This window comes from Vespula vulgaris, chromosome 15 (assembly GCF_905475345.1).
Source record: "Vespula vulgaris chromosome 15, iyVesVulg1.1, whole genome shotgun sequence".
Taxonomy (NCBI): Eukaryota; Metazoa; Arthropoda; class Insecta; order Hymenoptera; family Vespidae; genus Vespula; species Vespula vulgaris.
In genome coordinates, this window is record NC_066600.1 from 4,904,489 (window position 1) to 4,921,692 (window position 17,204).

The 17,204-nt window shown below is 28.8% G+C and overlaps 3 protein-coding genes and 1 long non-coding RNA gene across 7 annotated transcripts; all 4 read left to right on the forward strand.

Annotated features, from left to right (window-relative positions):
- LOC127069534 (18S rRNA aminocarboxypropyltransferase) lies at positions 1-1,729 on the forward strand. The gene is made up of 4 exons (XM_051006651.1): positions 1-249; positions 314-480; positions 559-946; positions 1,021-1,729. The coding sequence occupies exons 1-4, from the start codon at positions 135-137 to the stop codon at positions 1,089-1,091; spliced, it is 741 nt and encodes a 246-aa protein (XP_050862608.1). The 5' UTR covers positions 1-134; the 3' UTR covers positions 1,092-1,729.
- A 483-nt stretch (positions 1,730-2,212) lies between these two features.
- On the forward strand, positions 2,213-11,635 carry LOC127069533 (F-box only protein 32). 4 transcript variants are annotated; one of them, XM_051006648.1, is made up of 8 exons: positions 2,376-2,466; positions 6,921-6,967; positions 7,300-7,516; positions 7,639-7,869; positions 8,157-8,343; positions 8,478-8,653; positions 8,763-9,013; positions 9,092-11,635. In XM_051006648.1, exons 4-8 carry the CDS (start codon positions 7,849-7,851, stop codon positions 9,288-9,290), a joined length of 834 nt encoding a protein of 277 aa, XP_050862605.1. In that variant the 5' UTR covers positions 2,376-2,466; positions 6,921-6,967; positions 7,300-7,516; positions 7,639-7,848; the 3' UTR covers positions 9,291-11,635. The 4 variants fall into 4 exon arrangements, with proteins under 4 accessions (XP_050862603.1, XP_050862605.1, XP_050862604.1 ...); XM_051006646.1 differs by lacking the exon at positions 7,300-7,516 and having other exon boundaries at positions 2,213-2,466; positions 7,639-7,688; XM_051006647.1 differs by lacking the exon at positions 7,300-7,516 and having other exon boundaries at positions 2,416-2,466.
- Positions 2,474-3,437, forward strand: LOC127069535 (uncharacterized). Its single transcript, XR_007783599.1, has 2 exons — positions 2,474-2,700; positions 3,021-3,437. It is a non-coding gene; the product is annotated as an uncharacterized LOC127069535 (long non-coding RNA).
- Positions 11,636-12,359: 724 nt separating the features above from the next.
- Positions 12,360-17,181, forward strand: LOC127069557 (histone deacetylase HDAC1). Its single transcript, XM_051006697.1, has 9 exons — positions 12,360-12,525; positions 13,590-13,702; positions 13,861-13,978; positions 14,070-14,443; positions 14,528-14,675; positions 14,748-15,033; positions 15,145-15,373; positions 15,456-15,546; positions 15,650-17,181. Exons 1-9 carry the CDS (start codon positions 12,477-12,479, stop codon positions 15,718-15,720), a joined length of 1,479 nt encoding a protein of 492 aa, XP_050862654.1. The 5' UTR covers positions 12,360-12,476; the 3' UTR covers positions 15,721-17,181.
- The last annotated feature ends 23 nt before the right edge of the window (positions 17,182-17,204 follow it).

Genomic DNA, 17,204 nt, shown 5'->3' on the forward strand with positions numbered 1-17,204 from the left:
CGAAAGTTTACTTCTATAGGGAATAAAAATTTGTGTACGTTTTCATGATACATTGTGAGATACAAAACGAAGGAAATACATTGTACGTATCTTAAATTTTTTAATTTGATCATTTGTTTCGTTTAATTTCGGAAATGTCAACTCGAAAAAAAAATAAAAATAAAATGATGGGGAAAAGACATCGTCATGTATTAAGAAAGGAAGAAAGGTATCGTCAAGAGAGAGATATATCGGACAAAGAAGAATCAGGTTAGAAAGAATTACTTTTTCTTTTTATGATCTTGAAATTTTCTTATTCTCATCATCTGTACAGAATCAGAAGAAGAATGGCCAATATCTTTTCCCGTTGCTATGTGGGATTTAGAACAATGTGATCCCAAAAAATGTACAGGTAAAAAATTATCTAGGCATGGTTTAATAAAAACATTGAGGTTAAGTACCCGTTTTCCTGGTTTAGTACTGTCTCCTTCAGGCAAAAGAGTAAGTTTTAACAAGATTTTATTTTTGTAATTTATGTGATAATTATATAGAATATTTACGATAATCGTTAAATTTCAGTGTGTCAATCCGATGGATCGTAATATTATACAAGATTTTGGTTGTGCCGTTGTGGATTGTAGTTGGGCTCGTATAGATAGCACACCAATTGGACAAATAAAGACATCTAACCCTCGTTTGTTACCTTTCCTTGTTGCAGCAAATCCAATAAATTATGGAAAACCTTGTAAATTAAGTTGTGTAGAAGCAATAGCTGCAACGTTAATTATAACAGGATTTCCAGATGAAGCTAATTTTTATCTAGGAAAGTTTTCATGGGGACATTCTTTCCTCAAATTGAATAAAGAATTATTAGGAAGATATGCTACTTGTACAAATGCAGAAGAAATTATAGCTGTCCAGGAAGACTACCTTAAAAATGCAATACAAGAAAAATTAGATAGACAAGGTAAAACCTCTGTTATTTTTTTCTAAATCCCTTATAGATAACATATCGATATCATCTTTGCTTTTTGTACATAGCACTACCTGATTTTCCACCTAGTGATACAGAATCTGAAGAGGAAGAAAAGGAACAAGAAGTTGATAGCTAAGCTCGATTTCATAGGTTGAATTCTTATGTTAAAATAATGATAATAAGTTACCGAAATGAATACAAAAGAAGAAAATATCGAGACGTGAATACAATTTAAATACCGACATTTCTATTTGGGACAGAATAGGCACGACTGATGTAGTTCGTGATAATAACTAATACTATTTTAAATGTTTCTGCAGAATTATTTTATTTTAGTTCCGTTATATATGCGATTCGTTATTCAGTTTTTAATTTTTTAAACCGTCATAAACCAAAATTATTTGTAAATTTTTGTAGCATGTAAATTGGTAGTTTATAAAATTTGAAGACTGTATGAATTTTTCAATTTTTAAAAATATCGCCATTAGAAACCGGATCAAACCGAAATTGTAGATCTTCGTTGCAAGTAATTCATTTTTTATATAAATCTCAAGTCTATCTATCTTTTAGACGATAGAACGTATACATACATATCAACATTTAAATTATGATATGAATTTTTATGATATAAAAATCCAAAAATGTTATTAAATATCTAAGATAATTTCGAAGATAATCATCCGTTATATTTGTAAGTATGCGATCATGTCTAAAAACATGCTGATAATATGTAATATAAAAAAAAAATGTAAAGAATAAAAACTTCATTGATCACGTTAGAATATATTTTTTCTGTCACATATAAAAATTTGTAGAACAATGTGAGACTTGTAAGTTCGAAGATACGCGCGCTTTTTATTTGGACCAATAGCGTAGAACACAGTGAAAACGCATTTGACGAACCGGCAACACCGCATTATTTCTCGCGCACAGCTGATGCTTGACTGACGTCATAGAAACAAAGCCATGCGCGGTCGATCGTGCGACCGCGAAAGAAAGCGCACGGTCCTGGCCGCGATCGCGTCGAGAAAACGTGACGTTTACGGAGTGTTGAGGCGCCCCTCATAACTCTCTTCTCGCCAAAGATAACGACGACAACGACGAGACGCCGGTGTTGTTCGGTGTGCTTCGCGTAGGCGAACGCGACGACATTATCCTCTCTCTCTCTCTCTCTGTCTCTTTCTTTCTCTCTTTCCCTCTCACCCCTTCCTCCCTCCTTCTCGTTCTCTCTCTCTCTCTCTCTCTCTCTCTCTCTCTCTCTCTCTCTCTCTCTCTCTCTCTCTCTCTCTCTCTCTACCCGTCATTCTTATCTTTTCCCTCTCTCTCTTATACGCTCTTCGTGTCTTCCTCTCTTCTTTTATTTACAAAATTTGTCAAGCTAAAACAGGTATGCCGTTTATATCGAAGGACTGGCGTAGCCCTGGAGAAGAATGGGTTAAGACAGTCGAAGGTTGGGAAAAGAAAAAGATACTCGAATGTGCGAATAACAAGACGTTGTCACTTCTTCTTCGGTAAGTAACATTCAAGCATCGCATTTTCTCTTTCTATGTAAACCTTAAGCTCCTTCATTTTACGTACACTTTCGTTTTCGATCCTTATATACTTTTGAAATAGCAGCAATGTGCTACTATCCCTTTTAAAGAGCAACTATCAGCTGAAGAACGATTGATGTGTATATGAATCGTTATACAAAACGCCAGGACTTGTTTTCGACACAAGGATAGCATCGAATAACGGAACAGACGGTACTTCTGTTTTCGGTCTTGTGTGTATCTCTCTCTCTCTCTCTCTCTCTCTCTCTCTCTCTCTCTCTCTCTCTCTCTCTCTCTCTCTCTCTCTCTGCAGATTATATATCTCTTTCTAATATGTTTCTTACATATCCGTCGCATTTTTTATGACGCTATTATTCGCTTTAAATTTACTCTAATATTTCGCATATATTGGACGAACAAATAAATTAATATATTTTCGAGTAATGTATACATTTTGTTTTTGATTTATTATTATTATTTTTATTTTTTTATCATTATTATTTCTTTCTTTATTTTTCTATCATTTATTTCAGTCGCAAATAGACAAGTTCGCCTGCTATCGTGGACTTCCCAACAACAAAGCTGGCGACCGCAAAGTGGAAGACTTTCTATGTTGCCTAACGATAGATCGCGTTCCCTCTATTCTCGAGAGTTCAGTCTAGTTTTCCTTTTTTTCCTTTCTTTCTTTATTATATAAGGTCAACTACCTCTAAAAACGAAGAAAGCCATCCGTTGACTAACTATATAGAAACCTATTTAACCTGTTTATCGACTCGATGGAACTTTTCTTATTATTTTCTTAGATTTATTTTGAAACTTAGGTGTTTCTTTTTTCTTTTCTTTTTCTTTCTTTTCCTTTCCTTTTATTTTCTTTTGTTTAATGACATTGACAGCGTATCAAGTGCTATAACGATTGTCTGCGTAAATTAAAACGTCATCGTTCACAATCATCTGATCTTTGTTATCTTTGTTATCTTTGTTATTAGATTTATTGAGTATCGATAGGAGAAAGGGTTCTTTATTTTTTATTCACGCGCTTTCAGTGATAACGAAAAATGGGAAGAAGTTAATCTTCGCGTTCGTGATTTTTTAATAATTTGAAACGACAAAAACAACAGAATAACAATTATCTTTATCTCAATTCAATTTTAGAAAATACTTCCATGTTCCATTTAATTTTTTAAATCACTCAAAATTTTTGATTTTCGTCGTATGATTTAAAATAGTTAAATACAAAATAACGCCTTTTTTATTTTTAATATTTTCGTTTATTAAACCAACGAATTCCAATAAAACATACAACACATATATATATATATATAATATTACAACAAACTTAATATCCAACATAATTTATTATACATTACTATTATATAAATTAACGTAATATCGGATAAATGTGTAATTTTGAACCGCGAAATTTAAATAAAATATTTTGCGAATCTTTTTTAAAACTGATGCAAATCAGAACACAACAATCGTATAGATTTAAATAAAGATTTAGAAATTAATTGAGACTTGGAATCGAAAGTATAAGTTTATTATGGTTTTAAGGTAAAAAGAAATTAAAATGTAAATACAATTAGGAAAAGGTATTTAAGATAGGTATTTAATAATTTTAAGGAAAAGTAACTTTCAGCAATTTAGAAGTTTTATGACATTAAAGTCTTGAATTGTTTTACTACAGAAAATTAGTGTGATTACGGATTCGACAAAAAAAAAAAAGATCTAAATAAAGAATGGTTGAGGTCAAAGTCAGGGATTAAAGATGGGTGTTAGGGTCGAGTTGTTAGAGCTATAACGGTATAACAGATCGAAGAAATGATGATATACAGATGGTACAATGGATATAAGTACACGATACTTGATGACATATATGTATATAAACATACATACACAAGGAGAAAACTGTTTATCTTATGTGATAAAAAGAATAAGCAAGCAAGCAAGATTTCTTGTGCATCGTCGTATATTAATGAGCCATATATGATTTAAAATGACAATATCGTTTAAAATGGCTTTTCTATCGAGATATTATAATCACTTGAAATATTCGATAATTTTCCACGAAAAATATTAGATGAAAAATAAATATCAAAATTGAAGAGTTGGATGGAAAAAAAGTATTTTGAATTCTGTATCTTGTGATACAAGTGTTTGGAATTTTCATTCTCATTGATATCTGTAATTTTACTGTGATATAAAAAATGCTATAAATTACAGATTTCTTTATTATTGTAGTTTTTTAATTTTTGATGTACACCACTACCACAAAAAAAAATTATTGTTTTCGATAATAGTACAACAGGCCTACTTCCATACATCGAAAAATACAAGAAATTACATTACCATCTTCATTTATTTTTTATTAAAAATTTATTAAAAAATAAAAAATAAAATAATAAAACGAAAAAAAATATAAAGAACAAAATATATAAATATAGATAATATACTAAATCACTGTCGCTATCATTATTACTTTCTTCATACGTCTTCTCCACTTATTCAATGTTTGGATCTTCCCTCACTTCTAATAAGTTACTTTGACGTAATTTTATTACTAACTTATAAAAGAAGAGTACCTTTTTTTTATAAAAGAAAAGTCCTTGAAAAATGAGCTTTTCCCATCTAACAATCCTCAATTTATATATTATAATTTTATTTTATATTCAAATCTATGCATATGACGTATCAATATATATTATAGAAGTAAAAAATAATTCGTTCTTTTCGATCTAATGAAATAATAATTTCTTTATTATATCTTCGGAATATAATCTTATCAAATTAACTAATTATTTTATACTAAAAAAGTCTTTACCGATATGTCATTTTATATATCATACATGAAAACGTAAAATAAGAATAGAAAAAAAAAGAGTAAGCAGAAACGAAGGGAGATGTATAATGCTGTATCCTTGAAAGAAATAGTAGGAATCCTCGAAATCCAGAAAACGTCTCTGTGACGTATGCGAGTGTGGAAGTAGGTCATGACCTAGCTAATACGATCTCTACCTATTTTCATGATTCCTCTCGGTACACCGCCTGCTCTCCTCTCGGCCTTGACAAATGTATCCCTCAATAATTTGTCACTTTAAGAGCATGCTTCTGCATCGCAAGCGAGATGCTTGTCGAGTGGAATATCTGGAGTATCTAGAGTGTACGTACAATATTATATTTTATATATAGTATATATATATATATACATATATATCATATATTATATTATTATATATTAGTATATCATATATTACGTACAATATTTTTAATTATTTTTATAAAATTTTATATTTCATACAATATTATTTAAAAGATTATAAAGAGAAAGAAAGATATTATAAAGAGAGAGAAAAAAATCAATTCAAGGTCATTCGAGTTTTTTTTTTTCTTTTGTTCGCTTTTTCTCTTAATGACATTTCTTTTTAGTATAATTCTATTTTTGCACCAAATTGAAAAATATTGCCGCGATTTGTTGATTTTTTTTATACTCGACGTAGCAGTACAATGAAAATGGGAACGTCCATTAAATTCATCCTTTGCGCATTCTCTTCACACAGTGACAATCTTCTCTATTCGATTGTAACGTTTCTTTTTTCTTTTCTCTCTCTCTTTTCTCTCTTTTTCCCCTTTTTCTTTTTTGTTTTATCGTTATTTTATATGTTACACAAGTAATCGCGGTACTTGTAAAATCCTACGATTCTGTTAAATTATGAACAACGTATACGTAATTTTCAGCTGCATTATGCTTTGAAAGTATATATCTATGTACACACATACGTACAAAAAGATCGATGAAAATGATTTACCAAGATTGCGTTAAACGGATCGCGTGTAACATGACAAGGAAAATAATCGTTCGTTTAAATCAACCTTTATATATAAACCTTTTAATATGAAGAATAAATGTATGAGAAATATTTAGTCGATATTTGCAATGTCAAGATTTGTATATATTACATACACATGTAATATGTGCATATATAATATGTATGTATAAATAAATATATAAATACATACATATTTTTCATTTCTTTACATATCATATATTTTACTTCTTTTTTTATTTTTATTTTATGTCCTTCTTCTTTTTTGATATGTATGTATTTATTTATTTACATACGACCCTTATAATATCAATCGTTTTATCATATGTGTCATAAAGTATTATTGGTTACATAATGTCATGGATTAATGGTGTGAGGTTTCTCTCCCTGTACTACGTAAGCGGATTAGTGCAAGGTCTTTTGAAACGACCTCATCAACAATTCATCGACCTTAACTCATTGCAATTAAAGAAACAGTGGAACAAGAGCAATGAAAATTCGTTACAATAACATAGAAAAATATCCGACGCGAAAAATGAAATATAAATTTTATATGTAACATTGATAAAACTAATTGGAAAATTCGTTCTTTTCTCTTTTTTTTTTCAGAGGTGACAAAGATGCAGGTGACAAGAAGGAGAAGGATAGAAAGAAAGGTAAATATAATAATAATTTAAATATATTTAAAATTCAAATGTATTTCATTGGTATTAATATAATATTTGTATAAATTGAGAATTCGTTTCATATACTTGATAAAAATGGGGTTAATGTTTCGAATCATTATACGCGATTTTGGATATGATCTATCATGGAAGATTTCGACAATATTTTCTAATGATTATTAATAATGACGATAAATCGTTATAATTACCATTATTAAAAAAAAATGAATAAATAAATAAAAATAAAAAAATAAAAAATATTGTTTGTTGAAAACGATAATCTTAAAATAATCACGGGCAGAAAATAAATTTTTGAACGAAAGGAAAGAGACAATGAAGAGGAGTAGAGGAGGGATTTATCGATTGGCAGAGTTCTGACCTTCGTCTTCATCCCAGTGTAATTTCAAGTTCGTCGGTTTCAAGTAGGAAGATCATCACAATGAACTGCAAAAAAATAGAAGGAAAAAAAGAAAAATAGAAAGAGAAAATATACTTTTCCTCTATGTCGATCAACAGCCCGAACAAAATTCCATTTTAAAAGTATGTTTAGGCGTTGGTCCTTTTTTTATTCTTTTTTAATGCCTGTCTTTTTATTTTTTATTTTCTTTTCATTTTTCTTTTTTTTTTTTTTATATTACTTTTTTTTTCTTTCATGATTTTAGAAAACGCCGTCCAACCGCATTGCCACATCACGTTGAAGTGTACACGTGAGGTGAGTGACTCCTTCCGCAGATGTCTTTATTTTTAGCACGGACTCGTGAAAGATGGAAGAAATGGGATTGGTCTCTTAAAGAAGGCGATCGTTCGTCTGTCATGCTTTCTAGAGGGTGAAAATTGTATGAAGGGAGAAGAAAGGATATACGACAGGACCAATGGTCTACGTTAGAAATAATGTGCGAGACGATACATACGCTCTTTGGTATTTATAGATTTTAAACGTGCTTTTTAACTTCTCCGATCAGGTGTTACTCTTATGGATTGACGTGACTCGTATGGATTAAAATAAATTAAAATGTATCGTTTTTCTTCGTAAAAATCGTATTAATTCTCTTTCTTTTTTTTACTTTTTGTCCATTAATATTATCTCGTAATTAAATTTATAGTTAATATTACTCTAATACTCGTCTTTATTTAAAGTATATTATCAGATATTAATAAATTTTTAAATGTCGTTTCACAGATCGCTGGTTTTAATGGATTAAGTGATGCCCTAAAGAGACTAGATTTTTTATCAGCAGTACATGATTGTCGTCGATTTAATTACATCGTAAGACTTTTGGATCTTCTAGTTAGTCACAGAATGGGTGGTTTGAGCGGATGTGCACAACGAGTCCTCTTCAATATGTTAGAGGAAGTAGCGTTGGAAGGTTAGAAAGAAAGAAATTTTTATATTAAAAACAAAAACATTTTTATATTAAAAACTAAATTTTTATATTAAAAACAGAATCTATATGTACTGTTATTTTTATTTTTTAATACATTTTTAATGATTTTCCAACAGTATCCTTATCACAACAACAAACTGGAAGATTACGACGGTTGATTGAAAGAGTTAGGGCCTTTAGTGCTGGATGTTGTTGGGGTGGAAGACCTTTAGGCTCTGTAATCTTATGGGAAAAACATAAAGCAGCTTTGGAAAGAATCTTACAAATTGCCTCATCAATCACTATAACTCAGGTAAATTATTATAACAATTTTTGATACTCGCTTAATTACTTAAATTGCTAAATTATATTGCTAATATTCTATCTATTATGAAGAGGATTTCGAATTTAAATCATTATAGCCAGATGAAGAGCAACAACCACAATGGTCGGATTTACCTCCAGAATGTCGCAGAGAAGTTCTTCTTCGATTAAGCGATCCGCAAGACATTGAAGCTTCATCAGAAGCATGCGAACATCTCGCAGTTTTAGCTCAAGAACAAAGAATATGGCGAGAACTTGCTCAGTATCATTTCACTCCACAACAAATAGCTACTACTAGGCAAAACAATCCAGGGAAAGATTGGAAGACTATATTTACTATTGCTAGAAGGTGAACAAATATAATTATATAAATAAAATAACAATGACATTATTAACTACTTTTATTTAAATTGAAATTGTTATTTAGATCGTTCGGTTTGCGAGAAGAATATGCCGAGATGATACAATTGTGCCGCAATTGTCGTTGTTTATTTTGGAGATCATTGGGCCATCCCTGCATTGCAGACCAGGATCCAGCATTTCAAGAGAAGTTAGCTGATGTAGATCAAGCTTCTCTTCATGTTCCAATCCCCCCTCAAACTTTCCTAAAGTTTTTTTCACTGTGAAGGCTTTTTGTTAAATGTCGTCTAAACGGAATAATTAGATATACAGTTGCATATGTGCGCATATGTGCGTATATGTATAGTATGTCTGTGAATAAGTTAAAAAAAAGAGTGTGAATGAGAAAAACAAAAAACAAAGAAAATATAGGGAAAAGGAAAGATATATAACAGATGTGATCGAAAAACGAATACTTCGAAATTATATACAAATAATATATCTAGCAAAAAAAAAGATATTTAAAAATTCTATTGCACATAGAGATCTTATCATCATAGAAAAACTTTTAAAATAAGTTATATTCAATATGTTACGATTGCATATATGAGAAGTTTCTAGTCTAAAATGAAACTTCAAATGTGCAAAATTCTTAGAATGCTTCCTTCCCTTAAAAGTTATGATGACAACTATTTCCCAAATTGCAAAATATATTTCTGTAATTTTTAAAATTATAATAGTTATAATAACTATGATAATAATGAATGATAAGTGCTAGTCGTATTAAAATGTTGATTGTTAGATATATTGTATGTGTGTTTCAAAAAACACATAAAAGATATCCAACTGTGAAGATAGGCTTTCAGGGTTTTTACCTTCCTTAAGAAAATCTATCTACGACTGTCTGTTTTTAGATATGCATCATTTTTATGCAGTAAACTTACACTTATCATTTGTGAAATCATATTGTTTTTATTCAAGAAATATATATTATATTAACTAAAATAATCCTGCCAAGTAAATTATGATGAACTTGTTTGAAAAAAAGGATTGGTTGCAATTTGATTTTTTTTTTTTTTTTTTTTTTTTTTTTTTTTTTTTTTTTTTTTTTTTTATTATACACATGCGTGCGTGATGCGTGCGCATGCATGTATGTGTGTGTATCAATAGAATATTGAAGTTCATTTTTAGTGATTTATCTTAGTTGGTGCAATTTTATAAAATTGTTGCATAGCAAGCATAATCGAGTTTTAAAAACGTATCAAGCTACATTTTTATAAATATTTTTAAAATATTTAATATGTTGTATAATATAAGTCTAATATTTCTTATAAAAACACTATTTGCAAAAGTACCTTTAGTACCACATAAAGTTCTTTATTACATTTAACTGACATTGGGAATATGATCGTATTTGTTTCAAAATCAAAATTTGTAATGGTAACTTTATTTTAACATCGCAAGTGTATATTAATATTTTATGTATTTTTTTTTTTTTTACACACTATATATGATAATAGTAAAGATATAACACAGAGATGTGCAAACTTTCTGTCAGAGGAAAAATCACTCGTTACTGTTATCTGATTATTTCTACTCGAGTATGCTCACTTGATATAAATCCTTCCTTTAAAAATGATGTATTATCATGATATGGTAATTTAATAACAGTGAAATATGTTGAAGAATACAGATATGATTAGTGTGACAATTTGTTAAGGGAAAATGAAAGAAAGAGTTGGAATAAAGGGCAATTGACTCTGTGAGTCAACTTTGTACGTCTCTGGTATAACATATCTTGATTCTCATAAATATTTGTTAGTTTTCTATTTATATAAAATACTAACAGCAAATGATTTAGTAAACTTCGATTTTACAATAATCTATGTTAGAATTACAATTTATTGGAGAGACAATTTGTAAACTATCTCCACATATATATGTGCATATATGCTTTATTATATGCATAAATATTAAGTTATGACATAAAACACAATCATACACTAACAAAGTACAGACAAATCATGAAGTAACTTTTTTAAAGTACTTCAGTGGAGATATAAAAACAGTGTATGAACTAACTATTGCATTCTGTATAATCGTACAAAATGAGATCCTATTTACACTGCTCCGTATACATATATATTCATTTAACTATACTGAAATTTTCAATAATGAAAATTTTTTAAATCTCTAATAAGTTATTATCAATATATGAGTATTATAATTGATTAATCGAAAAAAAGAAAATTATACTGCCAATATGGATGCTATTGCATTTACATGAATTGAACAAATTGTTTATAAAATTTTCTTTTAGAAAAAATGTTATTTTTTAGATATTTCTTTTTTTATTCGTGTAATCTTTTAAGATCGTTTCATGACCTACATAATTCACTAACCTAGTCATTATAGAAAGCTCTCATTGAAATTGAGTGTACTTGATTATAATATTATGATTAATAACTCTAATTTTTTGGCAGCTTGTTATAAAACTCTGAAACGAATTGAAATTAGTAAATCACAATTAAGCGAAGTGATCCTATGATAAGATTTATTTTATTTATATCTAAGCTAATATATGTACAGCAAGATTGTACAAATTGCAAAATAAAATTTATTTAAATATGTATATGTATATACATAACGTAAAATTTATTTTGAGACATATGAAAGAAGTTTATAAAATATTTTGCTTAATATTTAACATATATGTACTTATAAAACCATTTAGCACCGTAATAATTTCATTAAAATATATGATTCAGAAAAGGACACAGAAAGATTAATTTCGAAATCAATTGTAAAATAATTACATATTATTGATTCTGAATAATTTATCTTTCCAAATAATTTTCGATAAAAAAAATATGAAATTATATAGAAAATTATATAAAAAATATGTAATTTTGAGAAACATTTTACAACATTTGAAATACGCGCTTTTACAACTGCATATACATATATCTTGTATTTTTAGAATTTCAAATAAGTTTAACATAATAGTCATATTCCCTGACTGATTCCCCAACCAATAACTAATTTTGCATTTCCATGAATCAAGAAATCCTCTTGATAATTAACCAATGATTTCTCTTGTCATTACCGACTGGAAATGTGTTAGAAACTACTTATAATGATCAAATTAATGTATTTTTAGAAGATCATTCAAAGAAATTAAATTAGTAAAACGTATTCATGAATAAATATATCATAAAATAAAATTTACATAATAACAAAATTTAATCATTTATATATATTTTATTATTTTAAAGCTCATTATTATAAGCGATAATTCAGAAATTTAACGCCACCTATGTAATAAATTCGAAACTTGATCTACGAGAAGAAACGCATGCGTAGAAAGAAGAACCAGTGACGCTGTGGCCTGTTGGTAGTTGATACCGCGACACTCCGCGGTTCACGTTTGATTCGTACTTCGGATTATAATCATTTGAAGAAAACCTAAGAAAATGTCTACATTATCTCATGGGAAGAAGCGAGTCTGCTACTATTATGATAGTGAGTTGAAAATAATGAAAAATTTGTTATGTGTTTGGTGAACCCGCGAAAAGCTACTACACACACACAGATAGATTATCAAATTGTGTTTGTGCCGTTCGCGCTTGTATCATCACGTACACAGCATTTGCATTTTTATATTAGCTTCTCATCATATATTAATTACAATAATCAAATAAAAGTTTAAGATGCGTAACAGCATCGCGTTTTATGCGTTTCGCATTGAAATTTAACCACATTATTTATATGTTTGCACGATTTTTTTATCGTTATGTCGAAAGATTTTCAAGTGCCGCTTCGTTCCACCATACTTTTCGGAGGCAAGTTGGCGTCAGCCATAACAGTACGGATTACTGTTGTACACTTGAGAATCTCTCATATTTATATATATATATATATATATATATATATATATATATATACACACACACACACATTGTGATATTATTTAATATTATTAAAATTATTTCAATTAAATCATCACAAAAATGACATTTTATATATATATTGTACCATACGATCTTAATTTTATCATTTCAAATGAGAAATAATTTAATATGAAGATATAACATATTTACGATTTATGGCTTTCTTATGAAATTTAATACAATATTCTAATTTTTAGAGAAGAAAAATCGTTTTTATTTTTGTCATTTTTTATCTTCTGTTTATTTAAAATAAAAGTGTTCTACAAATTTCTCATAATTTTTCGTATTGGTTAAGGAGATTGTAGGTTATATGAGCAACGTAAATTCATATCAAAAAATTCAATTGTTATAATTGCTAATATTTAATCAAATCATTTTTTTCGTCAATTTCTATAATTATATTCAGAAAATATTTCATATAAAAATGTGTCTATAAATATTACAAAATTTATACACACAAATCGTAAAAATCTTCAGATAAACTTCGGTGCACCGTACACCGTACGTTAAGCAAGCAACAACTAAGATTTTATTACAAAAATGATTAAATATATCCAAATAATTTGAAATATTTTTAATATATCTTTTTTTTTATGTAATCAAATTTAAAGTAACAATGAAATAATTAATTTTCAGGCGATATAGGAAATTATTATTATGGTCAAGGCCATCCTATGAAACCACATCGTATAAGGATGACGCATAATCTACTACTTAATTATGGTCTTTACAGAAAAATGGAAATATATGTAAGAATCTTTGCTCATTAATTTATCTAATATAATTAAGTTCTAAGTTCAACTAAGATAAATGAATGTTATAAAGTTATATGTAAATGATTGTAGTGATGTCTTCTATGAAATGTTGTTAGATTCTAATAATTATTATGAATTCTTCATATTTGTAGAGACCACATAAAGCTACAGCTGATGAAATGACGAAATTTCATAGCGACGAGTATATAAGATTTTTAAGATCAATCAGGCCAGATAATATGTCAGAATATAACAAACAAATGCAGAGATGTAAGAGTCACATAAATTTTAGTATTTATTATAATTCCATATATAATATTGTATGTATTCAAAAAAATAATATTCAACTTTTTACAAATAGTTAATGTGGGCGAAGATTGCCCTGTTTTTGATGGCTTGTATGAATTCTGCCAATTGTCAGCTGGTGGTTCTGTAGCAGCTGCAGTTAAACTTAATAAACAAGCATCAGAAATCTGCATTAATTGGGGTGGTGGTTTACATCATGCTAAGAAGAGCGAAGCATCAGGATTCTGTTATGTGAATGATATTGTACTTGGAATTTTGGAATTACTTAAATATCATCAAAGAGTTTTATATATTGATATTGATGTTCATCATGGTGATGGTGTTGAGGAAGCATTTTACACAACAGATAGAGTAATGACTGTCTCCTTTCACAAATATGGTGAATATTTTCCTGGTACAGGAGATCTCAGAGATATTGGTGCTGGAAAGGTAAGAAAGTAAATTAAAAATATTGTTTCTTTTAATAATATAACAAATTGTCTTTCAATTATTTTGGTTTTATTTTACGCATAGGGCAAATATTATGCTGTCAACATACCTTTACGAGATGGCATGGATGATGAAAGTTATGAGTCTATTTTTGTACCTATAATTTCAAAAGTCATGGAAACTTTTCAACCATCAGCAGTTGTTTTACAATGTGGAGCAGATTCTTTGACAGGTATATTTTATATTTATATTTATAACATTTTTACATATCTATTAATGGATATTAATTCATTACATATAATAGGTGACCGACTTGGCTGTTTTAATTTAACTGTAAGGGGACATGGTAAATGTGTAGAATTCGTAAAAAAATATAATCTACCATTTTTAATGGTTGGAGGAGGTGGCTATACGATTAGAAATGTATCTAGATGTTGGACATATGAAACATCTGTCGCTCTAGGATCAGAAATTGCTAATGAACTTCCATATAATGATTATTTTGAATACTTTGGTCCTGATTTCAAGTTACATATAAGTCCATCAAATATGGCTAATCAAAATACACCTGAGTATTTGGAAAAGATAAAGTAATTAACGATTATGATTAATATATTAATATATATTGACTGGTGAAACAATCAAAATGCATATTTATTTTTTCTTTTCTTCCTTTTTTTTTTTTTTTTTTTTTGTCATAGAACAAGATTATTCGAAAACTTAAGAATGTTACCTCATGCGCCGGGCGTTCAAGTGCAAGCAATTCCAGAGGATGGTGCTGTTATCGAAGATTCAGAAGCAGAAGAGAAAATAAATCCAGATGAAAGATTATCACAAAGGGATTTGGATAAAAGGATACAACATGAAAATGAATATAGTGATAGCGAAGAGGAGGGAGATGGTGGTAGAAGAGACAATAGATCGTTCAAAGTTTGTTTTATTTTGTTATTATGTAAAATAAATAATCATTATATTTTATATTATCATTATATTAAAATGTTATTTTCTAAAGACTTCCAGAAAGCGACCAAGACTAGAAAAGGGTCAGGAAGGTATGGAAAGTGATATAAAAAAGGAAGAAGACATAAAATCTGAAGCAAAAGGTAAATATCATTGTTATTAAGAGAATGTAGAAAACATTAAGAACCTTTCATTTTTTATCAATATAATCTAAATATTATTTAATAAATATTATTTTATATTTAGAGAATGATAAGGACGAAAAAATGAATGCCACGAATGAAGAGACGAAAAAAGATAGTGGTGCGAATCCCTGATAAATAATAGCACCTACTCGTCGGAAATATTGCAGAGGTCTTTATTTAAATCAAGTCTAAATAAGCTTAGGTAACTTAAGTGCAAAGAGCACGTGGTGTACAGATATTCGTTACCTTAAGATCATCCCATAATCCAAAGTCACTTATTTTCTTCGTATTTTATATAATAGAAAGAGAGGCGTACTTTAATATGATTGATTATTTGATTATATCCGTTTGTGAAGTATAATAACGATATTGAGATATATACGTACAAGCGTAATATTAACGCTTTGTATTTTTAATTGTTATTAAAATTTATATATCTTTTTTCATACACATGCAGTGAAAAATTTTTTGAAAAAGAAGGTTGGAAGGGGGGACGGGATAGGGAATATGACTAAAGATTATTTAATATTTATAGTGACTTGAATTTTTAAAAATATCTACAGATATTAATTAATTTCTTCAGGCATAATCAATAATGAGTGAGATCGCAAAATTATTGATATCAAGGTAACAGTCAATTCTACATATGCCCAGATTTATGTCCTAGAAATATCATATATCAATTAAAAAATGTTCTATGATCGAATTGATTGTATCTTATCCATTTCTGAGGATATAATTTAGATTGAACCATATGACAAGCTAACGCGCAAGTTAACATAGACGCATTAACTAGATTAGTTAATGCAAAGGATCATGGGATATTAAATTTTTTTGCTTCCTCCTATTCTTGTACATAATATAATGCTAATATTGAATGAATATGAAGTTCTACACGCAATAATAATATTAATAATTATTATTATAATTATCATAATGACAAACAAAAAAACAAACGGAATCACATTCATTTTGGTATGTAAAATATATTATTTTGTTTGTGAGATATGAAATCATTGGTAAGAGCGGAAAGCAAAGTCAGATTAGAATTATCAGATGGCAGATTTCAAATGTAGGTATAGGATATAAGAATATTAAGTAAGCGAAAGTAATTTGTAAGAGTTCAAATTTGTCAGTATGACTAGACCTACTTTTATTCGATGTTAGTGGATGTTAAATCGCTCTCGTGAGAAGGAGAACAAAATATAGATGATAAAACTGCCTCTGGTAGGCTATTATTAACTAATATTGAAATGATTATTATATTCAAAATCTACTACCATCCGTTTACAAAGTTTTCATCTTTCTTGTAAGAGCGAACGTCCATTGCTAACCAATATGTACAGAAATCTACTTTTTCCACCGCATAGATCGGACCAGCGCGCGACTATGAATGATCGGTCCCAAAAAAATGTTCATTTACTTAGTTAAAATTAATTATCCACCACACAAAGATACAAATTCAATGTAATGATAATATACTTATGCCGGATTGAGATAGATGAAGTAATGATATATTTATGCCCAAATATTAAATACACACGGATGTTTTTAAATATTTATAATAAAAGAATAAAGAAATTTATACATGAACGTAATTATTCTCTTCGTCGTCA